This window comes from Drosophila busckii, chromosome X (genome assembly GCF_011750605.1).
Source record: "Drosophila busckii strain San Diego stock center, stock number 13000-0081.31 chromosome X, ASM1175060v1, whole genome shotgun sequence".
NCBI classification, from domain to species: Eukaryota; Metazoa; Arthropoda; class Insecta; order Diptera; family Drosophilidae; genus Drosophila; species Drosophila busckii.
The window spans coordinates 16791545-16811245 of NC_046608.1; the positions used below are offsets into that span (position 1 = coordinate 16791545).

At 41.6% G+C, this 19701-nt stretch overlaps 1 protein-coding gene across 13 annotated transcripts in view; it reads left to right on the plus strand.

The window, feature by feature from the left end:
- Positions 1–19701, plus strand: part of LOC108606207 (basement membrane-specific heparan sulfate proteoglycan core protein) — an 88623-nt gene that overhangs the window by 67119 nt on the left and 1803 nt on the right. For 9 of the 13 annotated variants that reach the window (XM_017996071.1, XM_017996075.1, XM_017996078.1 and 6 more), the window contains 21 exons: positions 129–518; positions 586–1290; positions 1355–2892; positions 3189–3833; positions 4119–4557; positions 6098–6264; positions 6324–6504; positions 6695–7304; positions 7374–7636; positions 8072–8249; positions 8313–8713; positions 9212–9677; positions 10123–10369; positions 10433–10607; positions 13191–13232; positions 13872–14183; positions 15773–15990; positions 16060–16332; positions 16857–17788; positions 18421–19160; positions 19221–19637. In XM_017996071.1, the coding sequence (XP_017851560.1) occupies positions 129–518; positions 586–1290; positions 1355–2892; positions 3189–3833; positions 4119–4557; positions 6098–6264; positions 6324–6504; positions 6695–7304; positions 7374–7636; positions 8072–8249; positions 8313–8713; positions 9212–9677; positions 10123–10369; positions 10433–10607; positions 13191–13232; positions 13872–14183; positions 15773–15990; positions 16060–16332; positions 16857–17788; positions 18421–19160; positions 19221–19637 (9339 nt within the window). The other 4 variants (XM_017996073.1, XM_017996074.1, XM_017996083.1 and 1 more) reach the window with 4 other exon arrangements.

The following is a 19701-nucleotide window of genomic DNA, read 5'->3' on the forward strand; positions in this document are numbered from 1 at the left end:
TCCATTTTGAAAATGCTGCTTGACCTTAAATGCTGGTAAGCAACCGTCTAGCACAAAAACCTAGCCTACAAATATAAATACATATAGAAAGTGAACATTGTCTAATAATTCTTTGTCGTTTTCTTCAGTCAATGCCATCGATCACGAACGTCCGCCCACAGCCTGCACTGAGTACCAGGCCACCTGTATGAATGGCGAGTGTATCGATAAATCGCAAATCTGTGACGGCACACCACACTGCTCGGATCAATCGGATGAGCATAGTTGCAGCCATGGACGTCGTTGTCAGCCAAATCAATTCCTCTGCAATAATCAAAAGTGCGTGGAACGCACTTGGCGTTGTGATGGTGAAAACGATTGCGGTGATAATTCCGATGAAGAGTCCTGCGATCCAGAGCCAAGTGGTGCACCTTGTCGCTACAATGAATTCCAATGCAGCAGCGGCCATTGTATACCAAAGAGTTTCCTCTGCGATGATGTGAACGATTGTCGCGATGGCAGCGATGAGATTGGCTGCAGTGAGTATTAGTCTATCAATATATTTTGAAACAATGCTAATATTAATTTTTTCAAATTGGCCAATAGTTGAACCTGTGCCCATACGCCCGCCACCACCGATGGTACAACTGGATGAGGGACAAGCATTGGATCTAACCTGCACTGCAACCGGCAAGCCCATGCCCACAATTGTCTGGCGCCTCAACTGGGGTCATGTGCCCGACAAGTGTGTGTCGAAGAGCACCGCCGTCGGCACCACCGTACGTGGTGATCTTCATTGTCCCGATATGCAATATCAGGATAGCGGTGCCTATTCCTGTGAAATCATCAATACACGCGGCACACACTTTGTTACCCCCGATTCGATTGTTAAAGTTACCCCCCATCGCAATCAGTACTGCGAGGCTGGATTCTTCAATATGTTGGCACGCAGTCGTGAGGATTGCATTAAATGCTTCTGCTTTGGCGTTGCCAGCTCTTGTGATAGCGCCAATCTCTTTAGCTATGCCATACAGCCGCCCATACTCTCGCATCGCGTCGTAACCGTCGAACTGAGTCCCTATCAGCAGCTGGTTATCAACGATGCTACCGGACATAATCTGGTAACACTGCATCATGGTGTTCGCTTCCGTGCCTCTGATGTCCAATACAATAGCCGTGAGTCGCCCTATCTGGCGCTGCCCAGCGAGTATATGGGCAATCAGCTCAAATCATATGGTGGACAGCTCAAGTACGAGATGAGCTACACAGGCACGGGACGTCCCTCAAGCGGACCCGATGTAATCATGACAGGTAAACAGAGCTTGCAAGTTAATCAATAGCCGTGCGATATTAATTTCTGCTTCTTCAATTGCAGGCAATGGTTTTACACTAACGAATCGTGTGCGCATTATGCCCAATCAGGTGAACAAGGTGGCAGTATCCTTCCTGCCAGGCAGCTGGCTGAAACCCGACGGTCGTCGTGCAACACGCGAAGAGATTATGATGATCTTGGCCAATGTGGATAACATACTCATACGCTTGTCTTACATTGAAGCCACTGAGCGTGAGGTGGAACTGGTTAACATTGCTATGGACTCAGCAGGCACCTCAGATCAGGGTCTGGGCAGCGCATCGCTAGTCGAGAAATGCAACTGCCCACCTGGCTACGTCGGCGACTCCTGTGAGAGCTGTGCACCTGGCTTTGTGCGTCAGCCTGGCGGCGCTTGGCTGGGCCACTGTGTGCCCTTCGTGCCCGAGCCCTGCCCCAGCGGCACCTACGGTGATCCACGTCGTGGCATACCCTGCCGCGATTGCCCCTGCCCACAGAGTGGCAGCAATAACTTTGCCACCGGCTGTCAACTTAGTCCCGATGGCGATGTCATCTGCAATTGTCGCACTGGTTATATTGGACGTCGCTGCGAAACCTGCGCCGATGGCTATCAGGGCAATCCGCTGGCACCTGGTGGCAGTTGTCAACTCGAGCCCGATAGCAGCTGTGATGCCGAGGGCACGCTGCAAGTTCGCGAAGATGGCAGCTGTCATTGCAAGCAGCTTGTGCAAGGCGACCGTTGCGATACTTGCGCGCCACGTAGCTTCCATTTGAACTCATTCACCTATACGGGTTGCATTGAATGCTTCTGCAGCGGCTTGGACTCCGCTACATGCACCAGCAGCAGCTGGTATCGCGATCAAGTCAGCACCAGCTTTGGACACTCACGCTCCTCCCATGGCTTCAATTTGATACGCAACTATCCACAGCCGGAGCCAGCGGTAGTCCAACCGAGCAACCGCGGCCTCACACTCAACTTTAACATGGAACAGGAGAATAGCGCCGATGTGCTCTACTGGAGTCTGCCAGCCGAGTTCTTGGGCAACAAGCTGACCGCCTATGGTGGCAAGTTGAACTACACACTGAGCTACAGTCCACAGCCGGGCGGTCAAATGTCGCGCAACAATGCCCCCGATGTTGTCATCAGCGGCGAGGATATGCTCTTTGTCCACACACGCAAATCTGCCGTTAGTCCCAGCGTTTCGAGCTCCTATGCAGTGCCCATTATTGAGTCTAATTGGCAGCGCCCCGATGGTCAGGTGGCCAATCGTGAGCTGCTACTCATGGCACTCAGCAAGGTCAGTGCTATTTATATTAAGGCCACATATACGACCAGCACCAGGGAGGGTGCCTTGCAGCATGTTACCCTGGATACCGCCAAGATGGATCAATCTGGCAATGCAATGCGCGCTTATGAGGTGGAGGAATGCCGCTGCCCCACGGGCTATCAGGGACTCTCTTGTGAACGCTGCGCCCCTGGCTTCAAACGTCACAACGAGGATGGTCTCTATTTGGGACTCTGCGATGCCTGCGAGTGCAATGGACATTCGACCGAATGCGATGCTGAATCCGGCGTGTGCATGGTAATTATACACTTTGAAAATTGTAGAAAGGGTAGAGATGACAAATTAGATTCTATTTCGAAAGCAGATCGGTTTTATTCGAATCGAATTCAATCGTTCATCCATTATCGTTCGTTTTTGTTCGCAACGTTGAACAAATGCGACTGAACGGACGAACAAACTTATTGAACGTTTCCAAAGATTTGAGCCCGATCTTTACTTTTATACATATAGTCAAAGTGAAAGTGTATCAAAAAGTTGGCAATTGAATATGTTTTTGTTATATTTCAATGTTTATTTATTCTGTGCCCTTGCAGAATTGCGCCGACAATACCGATGGCGATTTCTGTGATCGTTGCGCCGACGGCTATACTGGAGATGCTACACGTGGCAGCAACGGCTGCCAGCCGAGGAATGACGATGACCGGCCAGAGCCGCAACCACAACCAGATCCGGATAATCAGTTGAGCTGCAGCTGGTGTAACCAGGATGGCACTCAAACCTGCTCGAATAATGTCTGCCATTGCAAACCGAATGTTGTGGGCGATCTTTGTGACAAATGTCGTGCCGGTACCTTTGGAATGTCGCATGATAATGCCAATGGCTGCAAGGACTGTTACTGCTCCGGCGTGTCGAACCAATGCAGTTCGGCATCGTTGTATCGTCAGCTCATACCCGTCGACTTTATCGATAGCAAGCCACTGATAACGGATGAGGATGGTGTCGAGATGGACAAGTCAACCGAATTTGATATTATTAACAATATGTACATTTATGCTTATCCCTCGTACTCGATTAAATACTGGAGTCTGCGCGGCAAGGTGTTGGGCAATAAGCTCAACTCGTATGGCGGTGAGCTGCAGTACACGCTGCTCGTGGAATCCAATGGTCAATTCCAGCCTGGCAGTGATGTCATACTTATTGGCAATGGCATACGCCTGATTTGGTCGCGTCCGTCTGAGGTAAGTAGTCACTTATAAAGCTTATCGATTTTACAAACCATTTTATAAGGTATCACAGCTTGTCATTAGTGATTGCGATTATTATCGCATGTCGATAAATGTATCGATGAATCGAAGCATTTGTTTCTCACATTTAATTGCCATACAGTAGATTGTTCAATTCAACTATTTATCTATGTGTAGCTATCGATATATTGTGTGAAACGCTGTACATTTCATTTATTATTTATAATAACGATACACAATTTAAATGCGATACAAATAATTATCAATCACATTCCACAGGACTCGCATCTGAACGATTACCGCGTCCGCCTGCATGAGACCGATCAATGGCGACGCAAGGATCGCGGCAGCATTGAGATGGCCACACGTAACGACTTTATGACCGTGCTAGCCAATCTCGAGCATATACTGATACGCGCCAATCCCAAGATACCCACTGAACGCAGCTCGATTGCCAATGTCATACTCGAGTCATCCATTGATGTGCAAGCCCCAGGCTCACGTCATGCCGTCGACATTGAGGTCTGCAAATGCCCCGCCGGCTACACGGGCAACAGCTGTGAGACTTGCGCTCCCATGCACTATCGTGATGAGAACGGACATTGCCGCAGCTGCCCATGCGTGGAGGAGAATAGCCACCGCTGCTTCTTGGGTAGCAATGGCTATGTGGAGTGCCAATGCAAGAGTCGCTACACTGGCGATCGTTGCCAGGATATTGGTAAGTGAATTCCTAGCCGAGAGAGCGCAAGCTCGAAGCAATGGCTTTTCCCCCCGCCTCTCGCTCTCTCTCTCTCTCTCTATCTATCTCTCTTGCCTTCTCTCTAGCTTACGAACTTTCTTCGCCCCAATCATATCCTTCCCACTCTTAGTCTAAGCTACGCTCATTTCTATAATATGAAATTTTTTTTTTTATTGACAAAAGCATTTTTTTTTTACATCTTGGTATAATCGTTATATCTGCGTCTATTATTTTTTATTGATTTGTCGGCCCATCTATCTAAAACAAAAATACATACAAATGTACATCGTATACTATACATCCCACATTCTAGACACATCTCCCATTATCGAAGCCACGCCCAAGTTCTGCGATAATAGCAGAGGATTCTGTTGCAGCGGCTTTCATTTTGATATTGCGCCCAACGAGACCATTTCATACAATGACACCCTGACGGTTTCTAAGAACAATCGTATCATAGGAAATATAACCAAACTGCGTTATGGCTGCCATCTGCGAGGTTCGCGTTATCATCAACCACAAACCAAAGCAATCAACACCAATTTTTAGAATCTACCACAGCAACAAGAACTTTCTCTCACTCTCTCAAACTCTCTCCCAATTCCTATGTCTTTGACTTTACTCCCTATTTGTTTCTCACTCTCACTAGCTGCGTCTCTGTTGTTAACTCTTCTACAAAATAAAAGTTAAAGTAAACAACAATTAGTTAGCACACAAGTACGCTCAAAAAAAAAACAGAAATCAAAATTTTTTACATAATTTTCATAAAATTTAAATGTTTCAAAACAATTGATAATCGATTTAATTTTGTAGCTTATATTTTAAAATTCTTTTTTGAGTGTATTTGTAAATTCACTTGTAATATATACATATACTTTATGTACATATGTACTTTATGTTTAAACTATTGACGTAGAGCTGTATCTGTTAGATACAAACACAAGTCTCTATTGTTGCTTAACAAAAACCAAAACCAAACGGCAGAGATATTTCTCACTCTCTGTACTTGTAGTACCTCCATCCTTTTCCCCAACTTCCCTAAATACCTTTCGTGTTTTTTGTATAGACTTCTGTCGCTAAGCGATATTTCGGTGCTCTCGATTAAAATTGTTGTTGTTCTTGTTAATTGTTAATTTTATATATTTAGTTCAACTATGTGTCTCCAAATTGCTGCGCGTTGTATTTTAGAGCCAAAAATTTGTTAATAGCACTACTATGTGATTCCTCTTAGAACCTAACTACTAACCCCCAACACCAAACTCAAACGCAATTGCAATTTAGTTGGTAGTTAGCTCAATGTAGTTCTCCAAATGTTTTACAACTCAACTGAGCTAGACATGGTATTAGCTTGCAATAAAAACCCAACAAAAGTTTATTTGTGGTCTCAACTCTGAACGTTAATAAAATTGCAACCCTGTGTCACTAATCCCATAGAGTTGAAATATATTTATGCTAACCCCAGTTAAGCAAACGATATTGTCAGCTACTAAAATAAAATTGTATAATTTTTGTATATTAGACTATAACAACAATGAGAACAATAACGAGGATACGGACAATAACGAGGATGCCGACAACAATATTCGCACCCAGATTGTGGTATCGATAGCCAAGCCACAGATTACGATCATGCCAGTGGGTGGCTCCATGTCACTCTCCTGCTCGGGACACATGAAATGGAATAATGTAAGTAGTCAGTAGTTACTTATTGAAAACTTTTATATTTATATTTATTTGATTATTAGGATCCTGTCGTAGTTAGCTGGTATAAGGAGAATAGTCGCCTGCCCAGCACAGCTGAAGTCGATGGTGGCATGTTGCATATTTATAATCTACAGATCACCGATTCTGGCGTTTATATTTGCCAGGCAATCAATCAACAAACTCAGCGTCCATATACAGATAAGGTGTCCATTACCGTTACACGTAAGTGGCAGCATTTTTTATAGCTAACATATAATATTGAACTATATATATATATAATATTTAAATGCGGCTATTAAGGATACGCCGAAGAAATGTGGGCACGCTATGGTAAACAATTTAGCATTACTTAAATATAAACTTATAAAATGTTATATTTTGGCATTTAAATAATTGTGCAATTCAACTCTAGATGAATCACAACGCTCGCCCGCCAGGATCGTCAACTGGCAGAATAGTGTCACCTTTGAGGAATATCAACCCAATGAGATTAACTGCGAGGCCGAGGGTAATCCCATGCCAGTTATTACCTGGACACGCGTCGATGGTCAAGTTGATGGCCATACACGCACCGACAATGGCCGCCTGATCTTTGACTCGCCACGCCGCTCCGACGAGGGTCGCTATCGCTGCCAGGCAAACAACAATGAGGGCCAAGTGGATGAACGCTATGTGGAGTTGCATGTGCGTGTCAGTGGACCACAGCCGCCGCCAATGCGTGAACGCGTCTACATACAGCCCCAGGACTACAATGGCTATGCCAGCGACACTGTGCGCTTCACCTGCCAATCGACCAGCGGTGCCAGTCTGCACTATCAGTGGCTGCACGATGGTCGTCCACTGAGCTCGCAGCAACAGCGCAACATTTACATAAGCGGTGATACGCTAGAGATTCGTGATGCTACCCCCAGAGATTCGGGCATCTACACCTGTGTGGGCACGGATCTGCGCTCACGTCGCAATTATACTGAAAATGCACGCGTCTATATTGAGGATCGTCATCAGCAACAGCCGGACGATGGGTAAGTTGCTGAGCTACAGAATTTTTATAGTAAACAGCTCTAATTTACTTTTGTTTATCTTCTCTTCAGCATTAAGCCACGCATTGCGGTCATGACAGATCAGCATTCGATTGTTCAAGGCGCCGATTTGAGCATTACTTGTGAGGCAAGCGGCTCTCCTTATCCCAGCATCAAGTGGATGAAGGTTAGCGACTCCTTGGCATCCAATGTACAGATAACTGGCAATGTATTGCGCATTATTAATGCAATGCCCGATAATCGCGGCATCTATCTTTGCCTCGCCGAGAATCCAAATGGTTCCGATCAAGCCAGCACGACTATTGATGTTGAACGTAAGTTGTTTAGGATCTAAGCTCAACTAGCTTTACTTCTAATATGTAGAGAAGCTTTGCTTAAGCTCTTTCTATCAGTAAGAGAGAGCTTGAAAGATCAGGCGTAAAACTTTCATACAAATTATATTATACTAGGGAGTAAATGAATATTGCTTATTAATATTTATAGAGAAAAAAGAAACTAGTACATGAGTTCACATCTAACATTACTCTTTAATCTATTTCTTCCCATTGCTTGCCCATCGCATCAATTTAAAATGTTTGGTAATGCAATTCAAAAAACACACACACTTTCTTTAATATTACATTATATTATTAATTTAATTATTAACTAATGAACGCAAGTGCGCAAAAATGGAGTCGGTAATAAGACAGGTCCACACAGTCTGATCTTGATACTAATTTGTACAACCACCATAATTTACTTGCTTGCAGCTCGGGAACGACCGAGCATTGAGATAACACCATCGGCGCCCCAAACGTATCAAGTTGGGGCCCAAGGATTGTTATATTGTGCCGCCAATGGCATTCCAACGCCAACGGTGCAATGGCGACGCATCGATGGTTCCCCGCTAACTCCCCGACACAAGGAGCAATCACCTGGCTATATACTGTGAGTTCTCCACACAATTCCAATTAAGATTACACTTAAAATCGTCCAATTCACTCCACACAGCATTGATGACATCCAAGTTGCTGATGCCGGCGATTACGAGTGCGTTGCTGAGAATGCCGTTGGACGCGTTACCGGCGTTGCCACCTTGCGCATAACTGAGCAACCTTTGATACAATTGGATCCTGACCAATCGCTCATAAGCTACACCGAAGGCGATGAGGTGCGCATTAGTTGCATTGCCAGCGGCTATCCCAACCCCTCAGTTAGCTGGGATGGCGGTGCCCCAGCGAGGGAGTTCATGCCCGCAGGTCAACCAATGGGAAATATCGCCCATTTGAATATCTATCGTGTTACCCAAGCCGATGCTAGAGTCTATACCTGTACGGCAACAAATGAAGCGGGCACCGATGAGCGCACCATACGCATTGAGGTCAAAGCCAAGCGCGGCGATGTGGGTGACGGTGAGTGCCCAATTTTTGTGTAATCTTAGCTTGGTCGATTTGGATAGTTCAAAAAAAGATTTGACCCAATTTAATTCCAATCCAAATTTATTTCTGCGGTTTTTTTGTGAGTAAATTCGAATTCGAATCGGACGAAAAGAAAAGGTTTCCATGACCGAGATTCTGTTCCTCAATAAAAGGCTTTCGCGTCTTTTAAGAGCAATTTAATGGAAATCGGTGAGAAGTTATAGGCCTCTATTAGAGACGTTTCGATTTACTCATAACTAAACTACTACCTAATCATCTCTTAAGACTTTTTTGTTCAAAACGCTAGATTCGATTTATTTGCTCAGTAAATGAAATATATTAATTAATATATAAGAAAAAGTCATTTGTATACACATTGTTGCCATAAAAAAATTAAACTTTGCGCTTTGTCAACTATCAAATCGACCCACCCTAATAATGCTTTTATATATTAATTGTTTATATGCAACTTATTTGAACTTATATTTTTAGCTGATGGCGATGTCGACAGTAATCCGCATCAACCTGATCCATATCGTCCACCTTACCAGCCACAGCGACCCAACAACTATGGCGAAAATCAGCGTTTTACCACCAATCTGGGCGATAATGTAACGCTCACCTGCGAATTGGGACCATATCTAACAGCACGTTGGGAGCGTGTCGATGGTCAGCCTCTGCTACATAATGCGCACTCGGTACAGAATAAGTTGATAATCCTATTTGTTGAGGAACGCAATTTGGGACAATATCGTTGCAATGCGCTGGATTCGCGCAACTCTGTGGTTACCTATGTGGTGCGTGAATTGGTTCTGCTGCCATTGCCCCAGATCACCTTCCGTCCGGGCATGCCGCTTGAGGTGGAGACCGATCGAAATGTTGAAATCTACTGCCAGGCCACAAACGCACGTCGCGAAGATGTGCACTGGGCCACCGATAATAATCGTCCACTGTCCAGGTAACTGTCAAACTTCAGACCCAAACCGAGACCCAGACCCAAGTGTAGTCTACACTTTAGTAGTAGACTAAATAAGCATTACTAGACAATTTAATTACTTTTTGTACAGTTGAAATAATTTCAACTACAAAATATTTATCAAACGATTGCGCGATTATTTGAGCTTGAAAATTATGCGAATTTTTGTTCAATTACTTTGCAAAGTTTCAATTATATAAAATATTTTGTAATTATCTCAATCATAAACATTAAGTTATTGTCGAAATTACAAATAATTCGCTTAATTGTAATTGTAAAACAAAATTAATCGATTTACCAAACAATATTAAGCAGTTGTTAAGCTAAATTAAGCTATTAGCTAATACGACCCTGTAATCACTACTGCACAGTGGTCTTTTAGTTTGATTTCGAATTCGAACTGACTTTTTGTATATTTGTTTTGCAGCTCTGTTATAACCGACGGTCCTGTGCTGCGCTTCATTGCCATTCGTCCAGCTGATGCTGGTGGCTATATCTGCACTGCCAGCAATCAATATGGCAATACCACATCCACTGCCCAAGTGGTGGTGCGTCCACCGAATCGTTATGAGACTGTGCCATATGCCAAAACGCAAATCGCTCGCGAGGGTGACAGCTTCCAGTTGAGCTGCGTGGTCGAGCATAACACTGGCGTTCGTCGCGATAATGTTCAGGTTAGCTAGCAACAGACTTGATTTTTAGCTCTCATATATTTCATATTTCTCACACTTTTATAGTTCAATTGGTATCGTGAGGATGGCCAACCACTGCCACATAATGCACGTCCCGATACTGCGGTGCTCACATTGACATCGTTGCGTATGGAGGATGCTGGTCGCTATATATGCGATTCGTATGATATCAATTCGGGTCGTCATTTGCCCGAAACCTCCGTCGATTTGCGTGTACAGCGTGAGTAACAAAACAACAAAACAAACAAAGCCCCCACTTCCCCCATCCCCCATCCCTTTTGGTTATGTCAAAATGTGAGGTGCGACAATGCGAAACTGCAGTAAAACTTATAAAAATAGTATCTCACACACACACACACACAAATAAACTGACACACACACACATTTACACACATACACACACACTCAGAATATATTTTAACTATATAAAAGAAAAGAAATGCAGTGTTAGGTACGCCCTCAATGCAGAGAATTTCAAAATGCAAAACAAAACCAAAAAAAAAAATCAAAAACCAAAAAACCAAAAAAAAATCTATCTATATACATATACACCTAATACTAATTTGAATAAAGAGCAAATCATAATTTCTTTGTCGAAAAACCTTAGCAGAGATTAGCAATGGAAGAAGAAGAAGCAAAAGAATTAGACTTTGTTGGCAAATACCATAAATACAATAATAATAATGATTATATAGAGCAGTTGCTCGACTCGCTGATTTTACTTTGTTCGTATGAAAAAAGCTATATATATAGTTTATACTATATGTATGTATATATTCATTGTATAATTAACTTAACAAAGCACACAGACATACATACAAAAATTTGAAAATAATAATTGTAAATGAAACACCCTGTAAACTGAACCAAACCAAAATATATGTACCATATATAGATGCCCTGTAAATATGCGAGCCGACACACAGCCACACACACACACACACACACACATAAAAGAAAGAATGTAAAACGGTTTTAGGGTTGCCACCCACACACACACACAGACACATACATACATACGCGCTGTATATATATATATATACTACTTTATATATGACAATAAGCCAAAACTAACAATTGTAATGAAAATATTTTTTAAAATTTAAGCAGTTACATTTTACAATACATGCACACACTTTTATATACCGATAAATATATCGATAAGCGCAAGATATGGTGACGGTGACAACTCTAACAAGCCCCCAAAACAATTGTACAGTTATTGCATGCAAAATTTATTATCCTAACTACCGTTAAACCACATACAAAGCCACTCAGCCTTTCTCCTTCCGTTTATTTGTGTTTTTTTTTTATATTTTTCTTGTAAAGTTTCTTTTTAATCTTAAGTTTCTACGCAACAAAAACAAATTCGACAACAATTTCAATTTTTAAAACACAATGAAAAAGTTTTCATACTTTTTTCTATATCTTGCTGTATAATAGAAATTTAAAAATTATATATTTTTAATAATTTTAAGCTTACAAAATGGCTGCCATATCTAATACAATAACTTTTAAGTGCCTACACAAAGTGACCAAATAAAAAACAATTTATTAACAAACATTTTTCACAAGAAAATGTGCAAAGCAAAAAACAAAAAACAAAACTGTAACATATTCTTTTTATTTCGTTATTATTAATATTATAATTTTTCTTTCATCACTTACTATTAATATTAATTTGGTGTTTTTGTTAACCAACGGTGTTGGGTTTTGTCCCTGGTGTTCTATATCTTTGTCTTTCCTTTTTTGGGTTTCCATGTCTTAATTGGCAACGGTGATTGCTTCATGTTTTAATGCAGTGTTTTGTTTGTATTTTAATAACAATAAACAAATATATCAATATATAAATGTATAAAGAAAATAGTCAAATTCATGAGCACTGCACACATACCTATTTTCCCTTATATAAAATCATTCCCGATCTTACCTCAGCTCCTACTCTACTCCTTTATCCTAAATCAGCACAAAAGCAGCACCAGCACTTCAAATACAAAACTGAATCAAAAAGTGGACCGCGCACTTCGGTGAACCGAAGTTTAAATGCACTTGCAAATTTTAATTCAAATATAAAGGTATATGACCAATTGAAAATAGATTTTAAATTTATTTGGAAAACACTTTTTCATTGCATTGCAAGTGTATTAGGTCTTGAATTTCTTGAGCACCTGATAAAAAAAACTGTAAATAATACACAGTATTTAATTATATATCCCATAAAAAGTAAACTTGCTGTTAATTGTTTAGTTAAAAGTTTTATTTCTGTTGTAATCTTTGAACTTGAATAAGATAAAATCAGTTAAAAAAAAGCTTTAAAAGCATTAAATTTCAATACAAAATAATTTCTTTTTAATTGGCGCAAGTAATTTTTGAAAATTCGAATTATTTTAGCTCTGCTCTGCCAATGTTTTTAGTATTTTATATATTTTTTTGTAGGTCTCTTATTGAAACAATACTTTATTGCTTTGTTCTCTACTCTCTCCCAAATATTTCTTTCTCTCTCTTTCTATCTCTCTCTTACATGTGCGCTTGTGCTAAATGCTAAATGCGAAACATATGTAAAAATATAATTGACTTAAAAAAAAAAAAAAACAAACATTACATACTTGCCTCACACAAAACTCATATGCATAAAAATATCTATATATATATATATGTTATGCTGCGCGTTACCAACAAAACTGCCTGCAACTGCAACTGCCACAAATTGCTGCAACTACAACAACAACAACAACAACAACAACGCTGCCACAACTACAACAAACAACTACTACGTATACTTAATTTCTTAAATATTTTTTAGCATATACAACCATACCCTGCATGTTCTTTGTATACTGTCGAGGTGTGTTTCAGCTACCACGTAATTATTTAATTTGATATTTAATTTTCAGACAAGCTATACATATACACAAAACAAAAAAAAGAAACAAAAAAAAAAATTAGCTAACTCTGTTTATGGCATAAAATTCTATTTTTATTATTATTATATACTACATATATTTTTTCATACATGTTATTATGTTATCTATGTATTATGTTTATGCTTTATTTTTTTTTATTATTATTTTTTTCATTAATCTTTGACTTAACCTTTAGCATTGCCTATAATGTTAACTTGTACATAAATGAGACCTAAAGAAATACCTATTTGCCACCCCGAATACTAAAACCTTAAACTGCAAACACCTAAAGCACCTTAGCTTTGAACAAACTGCACCCAAACTGCAATTGTTTAATTAAAACAAAAATATATACCAAAACAAAATACTAAATAATTAAGTTGTGCTGGGTTATAATAGGAGCATGTACAGCTAGTTAGCTTAAGTGTGTAGTAGTTGATTAAAAGGACTTCGGTGTGTATCAGCGGCATGTGGAATGAAACGAAATTGGAATGAAACTACTAAAAAGTGCTCAAAGCCGCCGCACAGTGGTTTGAAACTTTTTGCTAATTTGTCTACTATTTTAAAATGCGCTGCCATAGACTTTCAAGGCAGCAAAGCCACGCCTCTAAAAACGCCCACACGTCCACATGCAGCCAGCAGCAGCTACAATTGTCAGCCCAACGACTTCAAGTGCGTTTCACATCCTCACACTTGCATCAAAGCGACGATGGTATGCGATGGAATCTACGATTGTACGGATCATTCGGATGAATTTAACTGTACGCGTGATTATCTCAATAAACCAAGCAGCAGCTTTAAGCGTTGGAAGAAGCATCAGAAACGACAGACAGCGGAACAACGGAATTGGCACAACACAAAGCAGCGAATCGTGCAATTAGCGCAGCATTTTGGTTGGTCTTAAGCTTATTATTTTCTTTCTCTCTCTCACTGTCTCTCGCTCTCTCTCTCTATCTCTCTCTCTCTTCAACTTTTAATTTTATTTTGTTTAACATTTTATGCTTTACATTTACTTAACTATAACTATGCTATGCTCTACTTGCTGGCTTTTGACTATCTCTCTCTCTCTCTCTCTCTCTCTATCTCGCTCTCTAACTCTATCTCTTTTTCTATCTGATTGGGGCTGCTCTTGCTCTCTCTCTCTGTCTCTTAGTTTATCTACGTTTTTAGGCACCAACGTTTTAGCTGCTAAACGTCAACTTGCACACAAAGCACCGTTATAAACAAATATATATATGAAGCAGCAGCAGCAACAAATATAACAACTACTATAACTACAAAAGAAAAAAAATAACATTCACAACGCTTTGCTACTGTTTGTTATAAAAAGAAAAATTAATTTCTTTTTTGTTGGGGGTTTTTGCGCTTTAGTTTGTAAGTTGCAAACGTTAAAAATTGTTATCGATAACTAAATAAAAATAAATAAATAACTGCCGATTATTGTAATTTACAGCTGGCTCGTGGTAATGGTATCTTAAATAAATATATGTACGGTGTTTTGTTAAATAATATTAATAAACAAAAGGCATGTGATAAATTGTACTAACCGCTAGAAAAGATAAAACCAAAATTTTGTAAATAATCTGCATTACACACAAACAAACAAACACACACATGCATACACACTAGTGACGCAACACAAAATTCATTAAACTTGAAAGCTATAAAAGCTTAAATTGTTAGTATTTGTATGTAGTCTGGAATATATCTGTACCATTTGTAACTCTAAAACCCCCAAAAAGAAACCAATACGCCATGTTAGTTATGTTTAGCTCTCATTTTTCATCCTATGTAACTATATGTACCAAATATTACATATATATGTGTATTTTGTATTCTGTGTGATTCGATACAAGTAGCTATTTATATCTTTTAGTATGTGTAGCTGTAATATCTTAGTATCACCGCTCTTTGTCTCTTGCTCTGTCTCTCTCTCTCTCTTTCTATAAAAATATATATATACACCAAGCAGAAACTATGCCCACCCAATCTCACATTTATGTATTTATTTGTCTAACTAGGAGAGTCTAAAAAAAACATATGCATTATTAACTCAATTGAAGAGCAAAAAAAAAAGAATAATATTAATTGTGATGTTTATCTAATGCAATGCAGTTAAAGCTTGTTATCGATAACAGTTACACTAGTGCATTCGATAGACAACACATTACGAAAAGACAAAATTTAACTGTATTAAAATATTCCATTTTTTACATGTATTTTGCTAACTGCTTTTTTCTCTCTGTGTATTTTTTACTATTCTACGCATATCAATGTTACATGATAAACACACACACATACACATACACACGTACACACACACACGTATACACTTGCATCGTTTGCACCTGTCCAACACCATAACCCAATTGTGAATCGTCGTCGTCGTCGGCATCATTATCATCATCGTCTTCGTCCTCGTCATTGTCGTCGTCCTTCTTGTTGTTCGTCCTGGTGCTTTGCTCTCGTCCTGGCCGTGCAGAAGGCGCTGGGCCTGAGCCCGGCAGCTATTTGCCACCAGCAGTCAGCAGACCAGAGCCCATTGTGCCCCATCGTGACTACAGCCTGAAGTTGGATACTCAATCCAGCAGTCTGCGCATTGGTGAATCCACTGAAGTCGAATGCTATGCCTCGGACAAAAGCTATACGGATGTCATTTGGGAGCGTGTCGATGGTGCACCACTCAATGCCAATGTTCAGGTTAGTTCAGCTCCAAACAGTTCTCCAATTGGTACTTAACCAATTTCCGTTTACATTATTTATATGCAGCAAGTGGGCAATCGCCTGATGTTGAATGAGGTTACCGCAGCCGATGAGGGTAATTATATCTGCAAGTGTCGCACCGATGCTGGAGATCTTTATACCACCAGCTATGTGCTCACCATTGAAGCGCAGCCACATGAACTCAAGCGTCCCAAGATTGTTTATGCCCAGGTCGGCGATAGGGCGACACTTGATTGCGGTGCCGATGAGCAACGTCGCCCCAATTATCGCTGGTCCCGTCAATATGGACAGCTCCAAGCCGGACGTGATATAAACGAAGTAAGTTGAATGGGAAATTCTACATATCCATCAATCGCCAATCGCCAAATATTCAATATCTGCAAGTTAACATTGTCGCCCAAGTGGTTCCTTTTGGACTCGGTACATAGACAAATGTCCAAAGGCTCTTAGAAGTTAGTCAGTGGAGATTTGTGCGAAACATACAGAAGAAGGCGTGGCATAGTCCATAAACTATATTCTTGATTAACAAGGCAAACTGAGTCGAAGTAGCAATATCCGTCTGTCCGTACGTTCGTCCGACTGAATGAGCAACAAGAACTCAGACTATAAGAGCTAGAGCAACTAAATTCGAAATATAAGCTCTTCTATCCCCGAGGAAAACGATTTACGCCCAGAAACGGAAAAATCTGCAATAAATCACACAATTTATCATATTCTCGACCGATATCAAACATTTCAGAACAAACGAAAATATAACTAAGGAATTATTCACATTTTAATTTAATTAGTAGTATAGTAAAAATCTTGAATAAACATTTATTGGGTGTGCTTTGTGCTTGCAGGACGAACTAATACTGGTGAATGTGCAGGCGAATGATGCAGGCAGTTACATCTGCACTGGCATCTATCCCGATGGTGAATCTATCGATTATCCGAGCATATTGGTCGTCTCTGGAGCGATACCACAATTCCAGCAACAGCCACTGAGCTACATGAGTTTCCCCACATTGCCAAACTCGGCATTTATGTTTAACTTTGAGATTACCTTCCGGCCAGAGTCGGCCAACGGACTGCTGTTGTTCAATGGACAGACACGCGGCATGGGCGACTATATAGCTCTGTCACTCAAGGATCGCTATGCCGAGTTCCGTTTCGACTTTGCCGGCAAGCCAATGCTGGTGCGTGCCGAGCAGCCGCTGCAGCTGAACGAGTGGCATACGGTGCGTGTGCATCGCTCACGTCGCGATGGTTACATGCAGCTGGATGAACAGCATCCGGTGGCATTCCCAACGCTGACGCAGACACCACAGATGGAGCTCACCGAGGATCTGTATATCGGTGGCGTGCCCAATTGGGATATGCTGCCGGCGGAGGCAATGGCCAATGGTCAGCACAGCGGCTTTGTTGGCTGCATTAGTCGCCTCACGCTCCAGGGACGCACCCATGAGCTGATGAAGGACGCCAAATTAAAGGAGGGCATTACCAGCTGCAAACCCTGCGCCCAGTCGCCCTGCGCCAATGGCGGCATTTGCCTCGAAAGCCAAACGGAACTTGCCTACACTTGTGTCTGCCAAAAGGGCTGGACCGGACGCAATTGCGCCGTCGAGGGCACCCAATGCACCCCCGGCATCTGCGGCGCTGGACGCTGTGAGAACACTGAACTGGACATGGAGTGTCTTTGCCCGCTGAACCGCACCGGCGATCGTTGTCAGTACATCGAGCATCTGAGTTCGCACAGTCTGAACTTTAAGCGCAACAGCTATGCGGCCTATGGGTGAGTGGAGATCTGAAATTGAAGCTGAACCTCTTAGAAATAGTACAATGAATGCAAATATACATTTTATAATTCCCAATCGACAATTTCGACACAAACGAAACGAAACAAAAACGAGTGCTTCATAGCTCGGAAACGACGATTTTGACTTCGGCTAAAATGCCATTTAATATTTTTAATCTTTGGTTTAACGACTCTTCAACAATCCAAAATCAAATCATATACAAATGTATATTGAGCAATCTGACGAAAGAATTACGTTTTACCCTCGCTAATCGTAAGAGTCGACGCTCTATTCAAAACTAATCACATTTGTTTGCTCAATGACTTTGAACTTTGAATTTAGAGATGTGAGAATGCATTTCATTTAACTAAAGCTAATAAACAACATGCAATTTGCATTAGAGCTCAAAGAATTAATTCAGTTTTAATTAACTCAAATTGAATGTAAGAAAAAGAATTAACTCAACATTAAGCTAATTAGGAATGCAGCTGAACGTAATAGAAATACAGATTGGAGATTAATAAATTTCTAAATTCAAATATGAACTATAAACCAAAATGATTTGAATCTTTTATAGCTCTGCAATAATTTCTAACTCTCTCACTCTTTCTCTCTCTCTTTATCTTAGTACACCCCGCGTTGCCCACCTGAACATAACCATGTCGGTGCGTCCTTCGAGCCTGCGCGATGCTCTGCTGCTCTACACCGCCGAATCGAAGCTGCCCAGCGGCGATTACGTCGCTTTGGTATTGCGCGATGGACATGTGGAGTTGATCATTAATACAGCTGCACGTTTGAAGCCCGTTATTGTGCGCTCCCAGCAGCCACTGGCGCTGCATAGATGGACACGTGTCGAGCTGCTGCGTCGCCAAGGTGGCAGCATTTTGCGCGTGGGCGATGAGCCCGAGCAGCGTGCCAAGGCAGCGGGCGCACCACGCATTTTATCGCTTAAGACGCCGCTCTATGTGGGCGGCTATGATCGTGCCAGCGTCAAGATCAATCGCGATATAAACATAACCGACGGCTTCGATGGCTGCGTCTCGAGACTTTACGATTCCAATCGTGCCGTGCAGCTGATTTCGGATATTGTGGATGCAGCCAATGTGCAAAACTGCGGTGAACTCAATGAGATTAGTGGCGATCATGATGCGGATAGTGAGCTGCCATCCATGCCAGCGGCTACAGCTGGTGGTGCTGCTGGTGGTGGTGCCACCTCTAACGACAACACCAACTCCGCTGAGGATGAGCAAATGCCACAGACGCCCTGTGCCAGCGATCCTTGCGAGAATGGCGGCATCTGCAACGAAGTTGACAATCAGCCAATCTGTGATTGCCAGCTGGGCTTTAGTGGCAAACGTTGCGAGGAGCGTAAGTTATTGAAATCAAATTAAATCAATAGCATCGATTACAACATTTTGTTGCTTACAGATATACAAATTGGTTTCAATGCCTCGTTCCGCGGCTCTGGCTACATGGAATTGGATCGCAATCAATTCAGCACCGAAGTGGATCAGAAATATACCACAGTGGTGGTTGTATTCAGCACCACCAAGCCCAATGGCCTGCTGCTCTGGTGGGGACAAAAGGCTGGTGAAAATTTCGATGGCCAAGATTTTATTGCCTTGGCTGTTGCCGATGGCATGGTCGAGTTTGCTTTGCGTCTTAATGGAGAGGAAACTCTTATACGCCATTCGGATACACCAGTGGACGATGGTCAACGTCATATCGTCATACTGAAGCGTACGGAGAATACGGCCATACTCGAAGTCGATCGCATTTCAGACTTTGATGAGACGCGACCCACCAAACGCAAGGAAATGCATTTGCCTGGCAATGTCTATATAGGTGCGTATACCAACCACCCCCCAACCACCCATTTGACACACCCACATATTCTGAAACTCTTACT